The 19538-nt window shown below is 44.6% G+C and overlaps 1 protein-coding gene across 1 annotated transcript in view; it reads left to right on the top strand.

Moving 5' to 3' along the window:
- The first annotated feature begins 13533 nt into the window (after nt 1-13533).
- The window catches only part of LOC101351027 (potassium-transporting ATPase alpha chain 2-like), a 48776-nt gene continuing 42771 nt past the window's right edge, over nt 13534-19538 (top strand). Inside the window, 4 exon segments of the mRNA XM_012559548.1 lie at nt 13534-13681; nt 14364-14383; nt 14385-14552; nt 17063-17122. Of these exon segments, the coding sequence (XP_012415002.1) occupies nt 13534-13681; nt 14364-14383; nt 14385-14552; nt 17063-17122 (396 nt within the window).

Below are 19538 nucleotides of genomic sequence, written 5' to 3'. Positions count from 1 at the left end.
GGGCAGTGAGTTGAAGATAATGGTGATGGAATAATTTGGAAAAGGATAGTGAGAATACCAGCACAACTGGAAGAATGTAATCGATGTCACTGAATTGTACATGTAGAAACTTTTGAAATGGTGTAACTTTGGCTATCTATATTTTCACCAAAAAAAAAAAAAAATAAAAGGGTCCTCCAAGGTCAAGAAAGGAGAGTGTTGACATGTCATGGGGTTGCTAACCAATGTCATAAAACAATATGTGTACTGACTGTTTAATGAGAAATTATTTGTTCTGTAAACCTTCCTCTAAAGTACAATAAATATATATATTCTTTTTTTTTAAAAAAAGAACATTTCAAGATCTGTCCTGAAGTACACTGATGTCAGTGATAGGATAGTATCCATAAGCCTACAAGTAAGACCAATTAAGACGACTATTATACAAATTTACCCATCAACCACTAAAGCAAGAGAGGAAGAAGTTGATTTTTACCAACTTTGCAGTCTGGAATTGATCAGACATGCAATCAAGATGCATTGATAATCACTGGTGATTCGAATGTGAAAGTTGGAAACAAAGAAGAAGGGTGGGTAGTTGGAAAACATAGCCTTGGTGATAGAAACAATGGCACAGATGGCATGACAGAATTTTGCAAAACCAACGGCTTCTTCATTGCAAATACCTTTTTTTAACAACATAAATGGTGACTATACACATGGACCTTTCCAGGTGGAATACACAGGAATCAAATCGACTACATCTGTGGAAAGAGACGATGGAAAAGCTGAATATCATCAGTCAGAACAAGGCCAGGGACTGACTCCAGAACAGGTCATCAATTGCTCATATGCACATTCAAGCTGAAGCTGAAGAAAATTCAAACAAGTCCATGAGAGCCAAATTATGACCTTGAGTATATTCCACCTGAATTTAGAGACCATCTCAAGAATAGATTTGATGCATTGAACACTAATGACCGAAGATCAGACAAGTTGTGGAATGACATCAAGGACATCATACATCGAGAAAGCAAGAGGTCATTAAAGAGACCAGGAAAAAAAGAAAAGACCAAAACAGATGTCAGAGGAGACTCTGAAACTTGCTTCTGAAAGATGAGTAGCTACAGCAAACAGAAGACATAATGAAGTAAAAGATGAAGTAACAGAAGATTTCAAAGGGCTGCTCAATGACACAAAGTAAAGTGTTATGACATGTGCAAAGATCTGGAGTTAGAAAACTGAAAGGGAAGAAAACAGCCAGCATTTCTCACACTAAAAGAACTAAAGAAAAATTCAAGCCTCGAGTTGCAATAGTGAAGGATTCTATGGGAGAAATATGGAATTACTCAATAAGCATCAAAAGAAGATGAAAGGAATACACAGAGTCAGTGTACCAAAAAGAAATAGTTGACATTCAATCATTTCAGGAGGTAGCATATAATCAAGAACCAATGGTACTGAAGACATTGGCAAAAAACAAGGCTCCAGGAATTGACAGAGTACCAACTGAGATGTTTCAGAAAATGGATGCAGCGCTGGACATCTATGGAATACACAAGAAATTTGAAAGAGAGCTACCTGACCAACTGGCTGGAAGAGAGCCATGTTTATGCCTATTCCAAAGAAAGGTGATCCAACAGAATGGAGAAATTACCAAACAATATCATTAATATCACACGCAAGTAAAATTTTGCTGAACATCATTCAAAAGCAGTTGCGTCAGTACATTGACAGGGAACTGTCATAAATTCAAGTCAGATTGAGAAGAGGACGTGGAACCAGGTATATCATTGCTAATGTTAGACAGATCATGGCTGAAAACAGAGAATATCAGAAAGATGTTTACCTGTGTTTTATTGACTATGCAAAGGCATTCGACTGTGTGGATCATAACAAATTATGGATAACATTGTGAAGAATGGGATTCCAGAACACTTAATTGTGCTCATAAGGAACCTGTACATAGATCAAGAGGGAGTTATTCACAGAACAACAGGATATTGCCTGGTTTAAAGTCAGGAAAGGTGTGCGTCAGGGTTATATCCTTTCATCATACTTATTCAATCTGTATGCTGAGCAAATAATCCGAGAATCTGGACTATAGGAAGAAGAATGTGGCATCGGGATTGGAGGAAGACTCATTAACAACCTGAGATACGCAGATGACACAACCTCGCTTGCTGAAAGTGAAGATGACTTAAAGCACTTACTGATGAAGTTCAAAGACTACAGCCTTCAGTATGGATTACACCTCAACATAAAGAAAACAAAAATTCGTACAACTAGACCAATAAGCAACATCATGACAAATGGAGAAAAGACTGAAGTTGTCAAGGATTTCGTTTTACTTGGATCCACAATCAACACCCCTAGAAGCAGCAGTTAAGAAATCAAAAGACAGTTGCATTGGGCAAATCGGCTGCAAAAGACCTCTTTAAAGTGTTGAAAAGTGTTACAAGGGTGGGGAGGGAGAGGAGAATTCACTAACTAGATAGTAGACAAGTATTAGCTTAGGTGAAGGGAAGGACAACATACAATACAGGGGAAGTCAGCACAGCTGGACTAAACAAAAAGCTAAGAAGTTTCCTGAACACAACCAAATACTTTGAGGGACAGAGTAGCAGGGGCAGGGGTCTGGGAACCATGGTTTCAGCGGACATCTAGGTCAATTGGCATAACAAAGTTTTTTAAGAAAATATTCTGCATCCCACTTGGGTGAGTGGCATCTGGGGTCTTAAAAGCTAGTGAGCGGCCATCTAAGATGCATCAGTTGGTCCCAACTCACCTGGAGCAAAGGAGAATGAAGAACACCGAAGACACAGGGAAAATATTAGCCCAAGAGACAAAAGGACCACATAAACCAGAGACTCCATCAGCCTGAGACCAGAAGAACTAGATGGTGCCCGGGCTACCACCAATGACTGCCCTGACAGGGAACACAACAGAGAGGCCCTGACAGAGCAGGAGAAAAGTGTGGTGCATAACTCAAATTCACATAAATAGACCAGACTTAATGGTCTGACTGAGACTAGAGGAAACCCAGAAGACATGGCCTCCAGACCCTCTGTTAACCCAGAAATAAAACCTGAAGCCAATTCGTCAGACAAAGATTAGACTGGACTATAAAACATGAAATAATATTCGTGAAGAGAGTAGATACATGAGACTAAATGGGCAGCTCCTGTCCAGAGGCGGGATGAGAAGAGAGAAAGGGATAGGAGCTGGTTGAAGGGACACAGGAAACACGGGGTGGAAAGGGGGAGTGTGCTGTCACATTTTAGGGATTGCAGCTAGGGTCACATAATAATACGTATATAAATTTTTGTATGAGAAACTAACTAGAGCTGTAAACTTTCACCTAAAGCACAATAAAAAAAAATTTAAAAAAAAAAGTGTTAAAAAGCAGAGATGTCACTTTAAGGACTAAGGTGCACCTGACCCAAGCCATGGTGTTTTCAATCGCCTCCTATGCATGCAAAAGCTGGGCAATGAATAAAAAAGACTGAAGAAGAATTGATGTTTTTGAATTATGGTGTTGGTGAAGAATATTGAATATACTGTGGCCTGCCAAAAGAACGAACAAATCAGTCTTGGAAGAAGCACAGCCAGAATGCTCTTTAGAAGCAAGGATGGCGATAATCCCTCTCACATACTTCGGACATTTTGTCAGAAAGGACCAGTCCCTGGAGAAAGACATCATGCTTCATAAAGTAGAGAGTCACTAAAAAAGAGGAAGACCCTCAAAGAGATAGATTGACACAGGTGGCTGCAACCATGGGCTCAAGCATAACAATGATCATGAAGATGGTACAGGACTGGGTGGTGTTTCGTTCTGTTGTACATTGGGGTCACTATGTGTTGGAATCGACACAAGGGCACATAACAACATACCGCACTATGTCCACCCACCCTTCTCAATCATCTGAAGTTTCCCCATCAGCATAATACAATTCTCCCACACATAATCATAGCCACCTCTTCCCAACAGGAGACGATACAAACTGGTGTCCATTTATTGATATAGAAGCAATGTCATAGGATCATGCAGCCACTGTGTCAATCCATCTTGTTGATGGTCTTCCTCTTTTTCGCTTACTCTCTACTTTACCAATGTTTCTAATGAGCATGCTGGCTTTACTTCTTCAAAGACGTATTTGTTTGTTCTTATTAAGGTCAATTCTATTTTGAAGAAGCAACTCTTCCCCAGCCATCTTTTGAGTGCCTTCCAACCTGAGGGGCTCATCTTCCAGCACTATAGCAGACAATGTTCTGCTGCTATTCATAAGGTTTTCACTGGCCAATTTTTTCAGAAGTAGACTGCCAGGTCCTTCTTTCTAGTTTGTCTTAGTCTGGAAGCTCGGCTGAAACCTGTCCACCAAGGGTGACTCTCTTGGTATTTGAAATACTAGTGGTAAAGCTTCCAATATCACAGCAACACACAAGACACCACAGTATGACAAACTAACAGACATGTTTTCATCAAATAACTTAAAATTATTAGTTGACTAAAAATAATCTAGGCACTTTTTAGCAAAATAGCAGAGTGGCTCTCAAAATAAAGATATTACCTGTAAGATCAGAGCCCTGCTGTCTTAGGCTTGGTTCTCAAGAGAAGCAAAACCAGTAAAGTGTATAAATATAGAGATTTATATCCAGGGAATGGTTCACACGGTTATAGAGGCTGGAAAGTTCCAAGTCTTGGGTCAGACTGGAGGCTTCTCCAGGCTCACAGGGCTGCGGAGATGGATGAATCCCAAGATTGGCAGGCAGGACAGCAGGTAAGCTGCTACCTCAAGTCCCAAGAACCAGGAAAGAGGATGACTGGTTTCCATAGAACGCATCATCCTATCCACTTGATTGTTAAAATCTTCCTATACTGAGGTCACCATTTGGTGAGCATTCACATGAGACACAAATATCTTCACTTCTTTGGCCCATTCAGAGAGGGGTCCATCTACATCCCTCTTCCCCATACCTCCCTGTCTCCAATTTTCCAATCATGTCCCTTCCAAGTTCCTGACCATCCAGCCAAACCACTGGCCACAGCCCATGAATCCATACCCAATCGCACATCTGGCCATTTCTCCTTACAAGCAAAGTGAACAACCAGATGCACTGCTCGAAGTTCTGCACATTGGGAGGATTTCCCTTCACCATTGTCCTTCTGGGAGCTCCCAGAAAGTGGTATAGTGCTACAGCTGTCCACTTTTGAGTGGTGCCTGCATATCATGCAGAATCGTCTGTAAACCAGGCCCGAGTTTTCTCTTTTTCAGTCAACTGATCGTAAGGAACTCCCCCTGAGGCCATAGGTGCAGACTGGGAGATGGAAGATAATGTGACAGGAGTGGAAACCATGGGCATTTGGGCCACTTTCATGCAACTTACTTGTGCCTTCAGGTCCTGCTCAGGCCCAATCTCATATATACCACTTCCATTTAATGATGGAGTGCTGCTGTGCACATCCAACTTTATGGCTCTGTGGGCCAGACAACACCCAGTTTATGATGGGCAGCCCAGGCCACATGGTGACTTGGTGTCCCATGGTTAAGTGTTCCGTCTCTACCAAGGCCCAGTAACAAACTAAAAGCTGTTTCTCAAAAGGAGAGTAGTTATCTGCAGAGGATGGCAGCTTTGCTCCAAAATCCTAAGGGTTTGAACTATGATTCACCAATAGGGGCCTGTCAAAGACTCCAAACAGCATCTCTATCTGCCACTGACACTTCAAGCACCATTGGATCAACCAGATCATATGACCCAAGTGGCAGAGCAGCTTGCACAGCAGCCTGAACCTGTTGCAGAGTCTTCTCTTGTTCTGGGCCTCACTCAATCCTAGCAGCTTTTCGAGTTACTTGATAAATAGGCCCAAGTAGCACACCCAAGTGAGGAATATGTTGCCTCAAAAATCCAGAGACTTCCTAGGTGTTGTGCCTCCTTTTTACCTGTGGGAGGAGTCAAATGCAATGATTTTTCCTTCACTTTAGAAGAAACATCTAGACATACCCCACACCATTGAATCCCTAGAAATTTCACTGAGGTGGAAGTTACCTGAATTTTTGTCCAATTAATTTCCCACCCTCTAGCATGCAAATGTTTTACCAATAAGTCCAGATTCATTGACATTTCCTCCTTACTCGGTCCAATCAGCATAATGTTATCAATGTAATGGACCAGTGTGATGTCTTGTGGAAGGGAAAGGTGATCAAGGTCCCTGCAAACTAAACTATGACATAGCACTGGAGACTTGATATACTCCTGAGGTAGGACACTAAAGTTGTATTGCAAACTGCTTCTGGTGTTCCTTCAGAACCGGTATGGAGAAAAAGGCATTAGCCAGATCAACAGATGCATACCAGGTACCAGAGAATGTATTAATTTGCTCAAGCAACGAAACCACATTTGGAACAGTAGCTGTAAGTGGAGTCACCACCTGGTTAAGTTTTCGATAATCTACTGTCATACTCCATCTGCTTTTTGCACAGGCCAAATAGGGGAGTTCAATGGGGATGTGGTGGGAGTCACCATTCCTGCATCCTTCAAGTCCTTGATGGTGGCAGTAATCTCTGCAATCCGTCTAGAAATGTGATATAGCTTTGTGTATACTATTTTCCTAGGTACAGGGAGTTCTAATGGCTTCCACTTGGCTTTTCCTACCATAATAGCCCTTACTCCATTTGCAGGGATCCAATGTAGGGGTTCTGCCAGTTGCTGAGTATATCTATTCCAGTTATGGATTTTGGAACTGGGAAAGTCACTCCAGGATGGGTTCGGGGACCCACTGGACCTACTGTGAGATGGACCTGGGCTAAGACTCCATTAATAACCTGATCTGCAAATGCTCCCACTCTAACTAGGGGGCCTTGCTGGTGTTTTGGATCTCCTGAACAGTCACTCTAGTAAAAGGCCATAGATCCCTTTGGGGAAGGCTGGGAGAAAAATTAGCAGTAAAAGTTTTTGGCAGTGTAGTAGAGTCCTTCCTCAAGGTGTCCTAGTCTCCTCTTCATTCAAGGGGCTGTGCATCTTTAAGCTCACTCAATTCTGGGAACTGTTTGAGGGGCCGTGACTCTCTATTCTGGCGATTCGAGTTAGACTGCTGTTCACTTGACCTAGAATTCTTCCGCTTGTACAGATCAAGTAAATATTTAGTATATTTCCTATCTATTTCACTCCTAGGGACACCATGACTAAGTAGCCAACACCATAAGTCTATATGAGTCAGACTATTCTGATTACTGCTTTGACTCCGCTGTTCATTATGGTAACTGCACCCACCTTATCTTTGTCGACTGAGTGCTGCCACTTGGCCCTTACTACCACAAAGTACAATTATCCCCATTGTAGTTAGGTGTCTTAATTCAGTTAGGGCAGTTTCCAGTGTCAAATCTGACTTACATAAAATAGGAATCACAGCAGTTTTCAAGGATGCTGGGGCTCCCTTCACAAAGTTGTTCCTCACCATAGTGGTAAAAGATGTGCCCTCTGAGCACTCCCTGTGTGGGTCTGTGGGTCTAACCTGATAAATCCACTCTAGCATGCCAATTTCCCTAAGCCTTTGGATACCTTCTTCTACAGTATACCAAGGAAGGTCTGGTACTTCAACTTGATTTAATGTACGCCACCATGTAACCCATGCTTCACTGACCCAAACAAATAAACTATTAAATCATTTCCTAACCTGTCAAGCTAAAACATTGAATGAAGAAGTTGGGCTTACTGGGCCCATATAACTAAACTCCAGACTGATCCAACTTCATGTTGTTTGCACCATTATTCCACACCCTTAATATCATTCCCACACATACTCCCCAGGTTTCTGTTTGTACACATTAGAAAAGTCAAGCAGTTCTTTTGGAGTCTAAAATACCTCCTCCTGAGTCACACTTTGCACTTCACCTTTTGGGGCTCACTGGAACTTAACTCTAGTTATATGTTTAGAAGGCAAAATGAGCAGTGGAGATGTGTTTTGAGAACATTTAACATTGTCTTGTAAGGCATCTGCCTTAGGTGATGCCCCAGGCAGTGATTCAGACAAAGGCTCTTCAGATACAACTGCGTTAATCTCATCAGATGGGGTGGAGGGGCTAATGTTTTTTCTTGGGAGGGTGACTTAGCAGACAAAGATAGAGTAATATATTCAGATGGGAGTAAGAGGACTTGTTCTGTTGGCTGGAGTGATTTCAGCAGAATTTAGGGGTTCAGTGTCCCCAGCTTCCTGATTATCTGCCCATATGTCCCCATCCCAAGTTTCAGGATTCTATTTCTTCCCAATAAATGCCCTCATTTTAACTTTAGACACCACTAAAGGTTGGGAATTCAGTTGGCATTGTAATTCAGCCACTCTTAGGATAAGACTCTGGGTTTGGTTTTCAGCAATATCAGCTCTGTTACTACAAGAAATAAGGCTTTCTTTCAAAGCACAAGTGGAGACTTTGAGGTAGTTTATCTGGCACTTGAGCTTTGGCTCTGAAGCCCTGAGCTCATCTCTTTCTTTCACTACTTTGTCTGGTGAAAGTAGGACCAACCAACCAGCTTCCTTATACTTTCATTACAAGAAAACTGTAGAAAGGTATCAAACATGCCATCACCCAGAGCCTAGCTTCTCACCAATATCTGATCTATTGGTAGTGATATTTTGCATACTTCTATTGCCACCTCACACCATGGATTAGCAGTGCCCTCTTTACTACTGGAAACTGAGCCATCAATCTTTAAGACTAACCAGATTTGAGAACCGATTTAGAAAACTCATTCTTACAATTTTGTTTCTCTAGAACCACTCTCTGTACCAAATGTCTTAGGCTGGGTTCTCTATCATTATACGGCTGCCAAACTACATCACAACTCCCAAACCACTGAGAATCACAGCCCAGTCAAGTTGACATACAACCTTAACAATGACACTTACTTAAAAAAAGACCAGCAGCATGAGACCAAAAGGGCAACAATTAATCAAAAACAAAGATAAGAAGATAAAGGGTCACGGAATCTAAAATACTGGAAAGGGAACAAATATAACTCATTTAAAGAGAATGATGACACATTGTGATAAATATAACTAATGTCACCGAGCAATTTGTATGGAAATTGTCAAATGGGAATCTAACTTGCTGTGTAAACTTTCACCAAAAACTCAACAAAATATTATTTAGAAAAAAGAAAAAAAATGTTTGTTTAGTTGCATACATTTTCAACAACAGTAAAAAAAAAAAAACTTATTATAATAGCTACAGTGATGAAGTGTGCTAGTGGCATAAGGATGGACAAATAGATCTATGAACAGAACAAAGAGTTCAGCTGAAGCTGACTCATCCTGGTTCACACAGATGATTGTTAAATTTTCAGGAATTTGGTGGGTTGAGTGTTAAACTATTGGTAGCCTGAAATTGGCCATGTGGGGGTATTCACATCATGTAAATTGGCATACACTACAAATCAGGCCCTTCCTTTTTCCAGAAAGCTAGATGTTAAACATTTACCATCACATCACTACTTACATATATGGTGAATTTATTTTTCACAAAGGTGCTAAGGTAATTCAACAGGGAGGAAAGAATAGTCTTTCAACTAATAGTGCAGGGAAAACTGGATATTCATATGAAAAGAAAATGAATCCCAACCATTTCCTTAAACCTTACCCCAAAAAAAAACTAGAAATGGACCATAAACCTAGATGTAAAACCTATAACCATAAAAAAAAAAAACTAGGAATAGTTACACACATCATGTAAGCCTGTCCCAAATATGTAATATTTGTCAACTGGAACAGAAGAGACCCTTGGCATGGGTAGGTGTCTTTCAAAAGATAGGAAAACTCAGCCTCAAGCAGAAGCTGCTGTTTGAGGACCTGGGCAGAGAAGGTGTCCAAGTCCTAGCCTAGCTTTACACCCAACCCAAGGAAGGTAATTAGAAATGGGTAAGTTCAGGGTCCATTGCCTAGAACAATGTGTGTGATAGCCCCTGGGGCCAAAAAGAGTTGAACTGGTTTTCTGAGGGGAACCCATTTCATAGTTGTACCATGTGTGGACTACTCCAAGTGCCTATAACACAGATATCTGGTAGCCACAGAGAAGTGAGAAGGACTCCCCCTGTCTTGAAGTCAGAGTGGGATATGTGGACACTGGGGCAGGATGACTGGGGACAGCAAAGGAATGACTCTGGGATTGGGGGCATGGGGGTGTGGTCCCATTTGTCCTCTTTGGTAGATGTCAGCACTCCTAGGGCACCTGATGGGCCACAAAAGTGGAGAAGTGGCTGATCCTGGTCCCTTGCAGAAGCCCAGGAACTCTGCAGGACCAGAGAACCTGACAATGGAAACGTGTTTGTCCAGTTCAGTAGTAACACTTTTCCAAACTTGTCACCAAGAGGAATAAGTAGCAATCTTCTCCAAGTGCTGGGAGGTATAACTTAGTATGTTTAAATCTATAAGGTCAACTTTCTCTTAGCCCACTCCTCTCTCTCCCTCCCACTCTCCTATCACCTAATCAAGTACACATGAACCTGGGTTTTCTGCTTTTGGAGTTTGACCTGGACTTGAGTTCAAGGATATCTCTCTGTGCATCTTGCTTCTCTTTCCATATCTGTCCAAAGAGTTGAAGCGGGGCCTCAAATGGTTGCAGCCACCTGTACCTGCAAAGCCCCTTATCTTGGATTCCCAGCAAGCAGTGGAACATCAGTTTCATATAAATTCTGTATCTCATTTATCTGCTAACCTTTCCTTTGAAGAGCATTCTCCAGGGAAGAAAGGGTGGGGAAGGTACAACACAGACCTTCCCAGAAGTCCATTGCTCTTGAGTTTGGACTAGAATTTAATATTCTCTCCAACTCTAAAGATTCTGTGCTGTGCATATGTAAAAGCAATGTCCCCTGGAGTCTTCCTGTCCCTTAAGGTTTACTTTAGTTAAGAAGTGGCTCATTGGTGAAGACCTTGCTCCACAGTGGGAGAAATTCTGCTCTTTCCAAATGAAAGGAAGAAAGGGAGGAACAGAGGGATTGTGAAGTGGGGAGGAGTTCACACAGCAAACATATTCAGCCTTGCCCACTAGGCAGCCTTGTCTGGAGTCCTCAGGCCTCCTGAGCTTAGAGGTTCCACCCTCACAGCCCCTCAGGCTGCTCCATATCCTCCCCTCTCTCCTTCCCTCTCCCTCCCTCCAAAACTGTTTCAGTACTCTAGATTCTTATCTGGATTCTGCAAAGTAATTCAGAGACTCCTCAAGGTCTCTCTCTGCCACTCCCAAATTCACTCCGAGGCCCACATTTGCCTAAAGAAATCCATTCTCCAATAATAAAGCAGCCTTTTGTTAGCAGGACACTTCCTTTTTAAAAAAAATTTAAATAATATTTTATTGTGTTTTAGGTGAAAGTTCACACAGCAAACTAGGTTCCCTTTAATAATTTTTGTATATACAAATTGTTCCTTGCCATAGGTTACAATTTTTACAATGTGTCAGCATTCTCATTATATCCATTGTTTGTTCTATTTCTATTAATCTAGTTTCCCTTCCCCTCCTTGCTTTCTCATCTTTGCTTTTGCGTAAATGTTGACCAATTGGTCTCACATAGTTAATTGTTCAAGGGAGCACGTTACTTCCGGTGATATTTATTTTATAAGCCAATCTATTATTTGGCTGAAAGATGTCCTGCAGAAATAGCTTCAAATCTAAGTTCAAAGGTTATTTTAGGGCAATAGTCTCCAGGTTGCTCTATACCGGTCCAGTAGGTCTGGCAGGATAATTTCCTAGCAGTTGTTACTGGGAACAGCATTTTCCCCCTCTGGTTATATATGTTTATAAATCGTTTATTTGGTAAGGAATAAAAAGAAAAGCAAGTGTTGACTTTCACCAGAACCTGGGCCAGGGTGGAAAAGCTCTCTACTGGGCCCCGCAACCTTGCCAGCCGAAACTTCGCTTCGCTGCCCTGGCCTTGTGCCCCCGCGCCTGCCAGCTCTGCCCTGGGGCTCAGAGTCCCCATCCGCAGGCGGGTGAGCCTTGTGGGGCAGGTGCGGGGGGCGGAGCCGCGCGGGTTTAAAAGCTCGCGGGCCCGGGAGGTCCCCACCCGAACCGGCGCGAGCACCCCAGGCCCTGAGCGCTCAGCTGAGCTCCAGGACTTGGAGTCGCGTGGCCCAGGACGACCACGTCCAGCCTGAAACCTGGACCTCCGCATCATGGGCAAGGTGCGTGAGCCAGAGGAGACTTACTGGAGGGGCCCAAGTGAGGGGGTGGAAGCTCGGGAATGGTGAGGAAGAATTACCGCATCCCGGGGGACAGACGGAGGGATAGAAGTTGCGAGCTGTCTAGTTTTTGAGCGTCCTCTGGCCTCACTACGGGTTTTCTCCCCCATACTAGAGAATAACCCCTCCAAGCCGCAAAACGCCCAAGGTTCGGACCCCAGGGCGGACTGGAGTAAAGAATTCAATCCAAATGTGCGGGAAGGGGCCATAGGGTACTAGGCCAGCTGGAAGAACACCTGAGAGGCGCCAGTTTCGAAGATGGCGCTGGAGCGGGGGTCTGGGGGTTAGATGGATGGAATGCAGTCTGAGAAGAGTTGTGCCAGTAGGCTCACCTTGCCCGGTTGGTGATGTTCGTGAGTTCAGTGGACAGTCCCTCTACCCGAGAAAGGGGACCAACGACTGATTACCCAATAAACAAGGCAAGCACGTGCTTATCGGTGCTTATCGCATACCATGTGGTGCGCATTCACTTAACCTTGTAGTTTACAAGTAGAGTCCGGCGCGCACTCCTGCGTGTGCGTCCCGGGCAGTGCAGGCGGCTGTGCCGCGCGCGGGAGGGTGGGGGTTTGGAGGGCGGGCGCGGTCTGGCAGCGACGCTGGACTTATCTTGCTTGGCAGCGGGCGGGTAGGTGGTCGGTGGCCATCGTCACGGAGGGGGCGGTTCACGGAGGACTGGGGCCGAATCCCCTCCTACCGGTCACCTCCTGTGGGGCACCGCCGCAGGCTCCCGTTGGGGGCCGTAGCGTCCCCCGTAGCCGCCGCCGATCGTCCCCTGCCTCGAGGGGAGCGAGAGTTGAGGCTACGCCTGGTCTTCGGCCCCACTGTCTCCCCATCCACGGTCGCTCACCTCCAGTCGGGGGCCCCGGCGAGTCTCAGAGTGCGCGTGGCGCGTAGGGCTCCCCTTCCCCACCTCCGCCAGCTCCAGAGGACTCCAGACAAGGCTCCCTGGTGGTGGGAGTGGTCAGGGTTGCCCGCCTTCTACCCAGGGCGGGGACCTCGCCACCCCGCGCAGCCCTCCTTCCCGCCCCTTCTATCGACCTTCTGGCACCTTTCCGGCCGTCGCCCGGCCTCCCCCAGCCTGCCCGCTACCCCTTGTGGCCCGCGCCCTTGGTGACTGGGGGCCTGGGCCGCGTGGGTGCAGAGAGCGACGGGGCGGGTGTCTCGAGCGTCGCCCTTCAGGTATAGGGGTGTGGAAAAGGGGGGTCTCAGTGGGAGGAGCTGGGGGTGGAGCCGGACCGCCCCTGCCCCCGCCCACCATCCTGTCCAGGTACCTAGCGCCGCCTGGAGCTTAAGTTTAGAGAACTTCCAGGGTCGCCCGCCTGTGGACTATGGCTCCAGGAAGCGCCTGTCCCCTTCCCCCAACTCCGCCCCCCAGCCGGGTGCTGTGCTGCTGCACCCGCTGGTCTAGCGGCCATCAGGAGGGGGAACCCAGCGGCCAGCGTGGCCCTGCGGGCCCTCACACTAGCGCCCAGCGTTGTGGGAGTGGAAACCCCTGAGCACCTTGAGGTTAAAAAAAAAAAAACAAAAAACGTAGGCTACAAGATTAAGTGAATGCTCAGCACGTGGGATGAAGTAAAGAAACCGGTAAGCACAGATAAGCATGTGCTTATCTTGCTTGTTGGGTAATCCATCCCTGTGCCTGACATTGGCAGCATTGTCATAGGACTGGCTTCTGTACTTAGCAAAATCAATCTTGCAAACTTCACATAAATAGTGAAGTACTTGATTTGCAATTTCTTCACCAGTAAGCACATGCTTATCTTGTTTATTGGGTAATCTGTCCCTAAAGAGGACACACATTTGGTGTGTCCTGTGGAAATAAGGCACTAGGGAAAACTTGTGGCTCCTTAGAGGTATCTTGTCTGGAGTTGGGGGAAATAATTTTCCACCTGCCCCACCCAGGGAGGTCACCCTAAGGAGAGGACCTGCAGGCCTGCCCCAGTCAACCTTCCCTCTAAATAGGAGATGAAAGGGGTGGGGAATTGTTGCTTGGAGGTGGAAAAGAGAAACTGTCTACAGCCCCTTCTCCAGCTTTCTTCTCGAGACCAAGGGAGTGAAAAGGGGAGAGGAGCTCCATTCTCTGTCCCTGCATGTCCCTGACCCAGAGAGAGCCCCTCACTGGGAGAGGCTCAGCAACTCTTTAGAAAATCCATTTGAGGTCAATATTGCACCCTTGTTTCTCTTTCAGAAAACACCAGAAATTTACTCTGTGGAGCTCAATGGAACAAAAGACATCGATAAAACAGACAAAGGGGATGGCAAGGAGAAGTACAGGGGCCTGAAGAACAAGCCATCGAACTGCAAAAAGAATCACCAGATACAGGAGATTAAGGAAGAACTTGATCTGGTCAGTAACCTTAAGTCAAATGGGTCCCACTGACTACTGCCCTCCTGAGAACTTGCCCCTCTTACAAAAGAAAAATCCAGTTCAAGGATTTGAATATTCCCTTGAGATTTATTTTCTTGTTTAAAAAAAAAAAAAAAAATGGTGTGATAACATCTGCCCCAGAGTCAGGCCCTGTGCAGAATTCCTATATTCTGCTTGGAGGCACTCCCAGGTAGAATTCAAAGGGAAAAGTCTCCAAGCTCTCTCTTCCCTGACTGTTTAAGTGAGATATAAATAACCACTTGCCTGTTTTTACCCTGTAAAGTAAAACTGTTTGAACCAGAGCCTATTGAGGAGGACAACAAAAGCCACTAGACCTTGGTAGGTTTCTGGATATATAATGCCCCACGAGAAAGAAGGTAGATAGCTAGACAGACATTTAGATATACAAGCCCTGAAAGGGGACTAACTGAATTTAAGTAGTAGTTTAAGCTTCAGTTTCTTCGTCTCTAAAATAGGAATTAAAACTGATGCTTACCTCTAAATGAGATAAAGCAGGAGTGGACACATTGTAGATGCTCAAGAAATAGGAATTATTTCCTGTGTACCTCTAGCATTTAAGATTGAAAACATACCTTCTGTTTCTTGGAATTGCTAGTTACAACCTAAATATGTTCATCTATTATATGCCTGTTTATTGCAATGAGAACCTCCCTTTTTTTGAGCACTTTGGGGAGATGTATAATAGAGTGAAAGAATTTCCGTATTATCAGCCAAAATGTTCTCCTTCTTCCCTGCTAAGAAAGGAGCATCTTTCTTTCTCTCCTTTTCCCCAGCCTTTTCACAAGAGTCATTTAATTTGTGACAGAGTGCTGGGATGCTTTTGCATTCTGGCCTCTCCAGTGCTTAGAAGCTTGATGACAACTATAGTGTTCCCGGCTTTTGAATAAATACCAACAAGTCGATAAAGACCCAAGCCTGTGCTGTTCCCATGCTGGCCAGCAGAGGGCACCCAGACACCCATGCGCTCCTCCTTAAAGCCCAGTCTTAGATGGAGAAAGAAAGGTATTTGGCCTCACAGCACTGCCCTTCTCCAAGTGTGAGGTCCACTGGTGAAAACCATGGCTCTAAGCGTCCCTTAGTGGTATCTTTCCAGAGCTGAGCACGCTGTGCTGTGCTCTGTGCTGGTTGTTTATCTGTGGACCTCAAGACAGTAAGCAGGACTGTGCTTTAGTCCTTTGAATCCCTGACAATATCATATTCAATTAATTGTTAGAATGAATCAATGAGCAAACTAGAATCTGGCTGAGGAGAAGGCAAGAAGCAAAAAAAAATGATCTTTTATTGGAAAGCTTAATCTTGTAATTCAGCATGAAACTCTTTTTCCACATGAATAAGAAAAGAGATGGTTTGGGTACCAATCCCAGCATAAATATTTGTTTCAGGCAATGAGGGATTCAAGAATTGGCCACATAAATAAACTTTGATGCTTCTGAGTGCTGAGTTTTCTAGCTGGGGTAAGAAAGGCTTAAACCTGGGTTTTCTGCTACAGGAAGAAGATCTTAGTTCTTTAACCCAGTCATTCTCTATGGGGAAGGAGTGGTGATTCCCCTACTCCCACACCAGGGTACGTTTGGCGATATCTGGAGACATATTTGTGTGTCACAACTCCCGAGAGGATGCTGCTGGCATCTAGTGGGTAGAGGTCAGGGATGCTGCTAATCATCCTACAATGTACAGGACAGCCCCCCACAGCAAAGAATTGTCTACCCAGAAAGTCAGTAGTGCTAAGAATGAAAAACGTTGCTTTAGCATAGGATCACTATGACTCGAAATCAACTTGATGGCACACAACAACAGTCCAATGATTCCATGGTAGAATTAGCAAGTGGGGGCCATACTGGCATTTATTTGGCAGGTTTTTAGTCTATGGAGTTTCTCCAACGAGAGAACTATCTGATTCCCATTCCTTGAGTAAGGAAAGGCATGCTTCTTGGTGCCAGAGACACCTAGCTGGGGCTGCAAGGATAAGGAGTTGTCAGAACATAGGATCCTGGTTGTTGCTCAAGCAAATCATTGAGTAAGATGCAGAGGGTTTGGTTTGATGTTGCTCATTATTCTCAACTGATCTCAGAATTTAGGTCTGAATTAAGTATCCAGATAGCTAGTACCTGGAAAACAAGTATCTTAGGACTTACATGTTCAGGATCAACGGTGAGCTGCTGTGCATTACTTTGTTGATGAAAGCTAAGGACAGCTACTACGTGGTAAGTGACAAATTAAGCCTGAACCCTTCAGGGATGGCCAGAAAGTTCCCTAGCCTATGAATTAGGACAAGACTCTTGAAGCAGTGCCCTTCCCCTACTACAACAACCACCGGACAAAATGGAGTTTTTTCTTTTTCTCCCACACTTCCTAGACCCACTCCCATCCTCAGTGCTACTCCCAGCTTTCATGGGCTGGTCAAAACTCAGAGTTTGGATCTTTCGGAAATGTCTAATTCACTCTATTCTTCCTTTCATGGATTTCAGAATGACCACAAACTCAGCAATGAGGACTTGGAAAAGAAATATGGAACAAACATCATTACAGTAAGTCATCAGGAACCAGGGATCAAGAAAAGCCCTCTGACCATATAAATGGAAAGGTTATGTGCTCGGTGTGTGTAGAAAAGTAGACGTTACTTTAGGGTGAATGACCTATAGCAGTAACTTTGAGAAAACCAGTACTCCACATGCCTAGAATGTGACAGAAGAGCTGGTGAACCTCAAGGAGCTGATGTCTGAGCCAAGGCCCTTTCACTGAGTTATCTACTTTGTAGTACACAATCCTTTTACTGTGGCTGCAGAAAAGCTATGGTATCCCCAGAAAGATACTGATACTTTCCTGGCTGAGGGAAAGAGGGAAACCAGTGCTAACAAGCAAGGATCAAGAGTAACAGTCCTAGGACCCTGGCCAACCTCCAGGAGCTGATATGTCTGAGCCAACGCCCTTTCACTGAGCTATCCACTTGGTCGTACACAGTCCTTTTGCTGTGACTGCAGGAAAGCTATGGTAAGATACTATTACCTTCCTCACTGTCACAGTCGTAGGTTGCTTTTAATTCGTGTTTTCACAAATATTGTGGTACATGGTACTCTTCCTGTCAGAGTATGGGGAAAACCAGTGCTAAAAAGTGAGGATCAAAAGTAAAAGTCCTAGGACTCAGCTGGTTTCCACCTTCTCCTCCAAGAAGGGAGGCTCTCTCCAGGAGCTCAGTGTTGTGCTCACAGGAGAATTCCTGTGAATTCCAATTCAAATGAAAATTCAAGTCTTGATGTCTTGATAGCACGAGGTTCGGATACTGAATGGGCAACAGAAATACCTACTGTGGAAGACAGCGGAGTAGTTAGGTGCTTCCTATATCCCTCTTACAACAAACATGGAAAAACAAGTGATTTGATTCTATATGAATATCTAGGAGCCCTGAACAAGGTAAAGTTGAGGAATCGGACTGAGTGACAGGGTGGGGGAGATGGAGACAGTTTGGAAGAAGCGAAGAGTGCCAGAGCCAGGGCAGAGAAACTGCAGGTTTGCAGCCACTCCAGTCCGCAGTGAAGCAAGCAAACAGCTGTGCTGTGTGCACGCTTGGGAAGCAGTTTCCACATGAGAGAGACCTGGCAGCAGAGATTCTGCTTGGGCGCTCCAAACCAGTGAAAAACAGCTCCCAAGTGGCTAAAGATAAGTACATGCGTGCGGCCTTTCACAGGGATTGTTCTTTTTTTTTTTTAAAGCCCATTTGGGAAAAACCTCTCTCCCTTTTACCTCCTCCCTCTGCGCTCTACACCAGGAGTCCGCTGGGCCAGAATTAGATCCCAAAAAGGCGCCCTGACCCATTCTCCTGGCCTTGGAGAGGGAACAAATAAGCTACTGGCTCCCCTAAGCCAGGAGCACAGGGTCGGCACAGCTCCTTTGCCAGGCACAGTCATAAAGGGTCCACAGACTCTGAGTGCCTTACACCCCTATATAGACTTGTGGGGACCCATCTCAACAGTGTTAGCCCTCACTACCACAGTACAACAGGGCAAACATCTGAAGTTTAACTTCAACTTCTTCAGCTGTGAACTAGCAGATTTGTGAGCCTTGAAACAGCCCTGCCATTAAGTAGGCACTTTTATCGATATCCAACAGGGGTTTGAGGACTGGTGGTATCACCTAAAGCTCCTAGTCACCTGCTACAGAAGTCCAAGAAAAAGTGGTGCCCTCGAGTCTTTACAGCCAACAGAGTGGGGTGTGCACAGTCCGGCTGCAAAACTACCTACCTACTCACCCTAGAGAATAGGGACACAGTTTCCTTTCAGACTCTCAGGGGCAGCCATCAGCCCCCTGCCTGGCTCAGCATGTGATCCCCTACTGCAGCCAGAGTCCAGTGCCTGCACCAATCACCCATGCCTCTCTAGGACAAGGGATGAGAGCCTGCATCACACACTTAGTGACTGACTGCCTGGACACACGAGCTGAACCCTTATAGGAAAATTTAACAGACTCCTGCGTGCACATACTTAGTTACAGAACTAACTACCTGGTGACAGGACGCTAGAGATTCAAAGGTGTTAAAAATCAAACTAGTGCACACGAGAAGCCTATTTGGGCATATCAAAACAAAACAAGAAGCTAGGTCTCATAAAAAAATACAAAATAAAATTATACTGAATTATTGATGGCTCGGAGACAACAGTCAATATCAAATCACATAAAGAGGCAGTCCATGATGGCTTCAGCAAGCTCCCAAAATAAAGAATCAATAAATTCTCTGGAGAAAGAGAACTTCTTGGAATTACCAGGGGCAGAATACAAAAGATGAATATACAGAACTCTTCTAGAAATTAGAAAGGAAGTTCAACAGAATTCAGAAACAGCCAGGGAACATAGAGACAAAGTAGTAGCAGAACTTAAAAATGTTATTCAAGAACATAATGCCAAATTTAATAGGCTGCAAGAATCCATAGAGAGACAGAAATCAGAAAT

Source organism: Trichechus manatus, unplaced genomic scaffold (genome assembly GCF_000243295.1).
Source record: "Trichechus manatus latirostris isolate Lorelei unplaced genomic scaffold, TriManLat1.0 scaffold00264, whole genome shotgun sequence".
Taxonomy (NCBI): domain Eukaryota; kingdom Metazoa; phylum Chordata; class Mammalia; order Sirenia; family Trichechidae; genus Trichechus; species Trichechus manatus.
The sequence above is the reverse complement of the archived record's forward strand: the minus strand, read 5'-3'. Positions and strand labels throughout refer to the sequence as shown.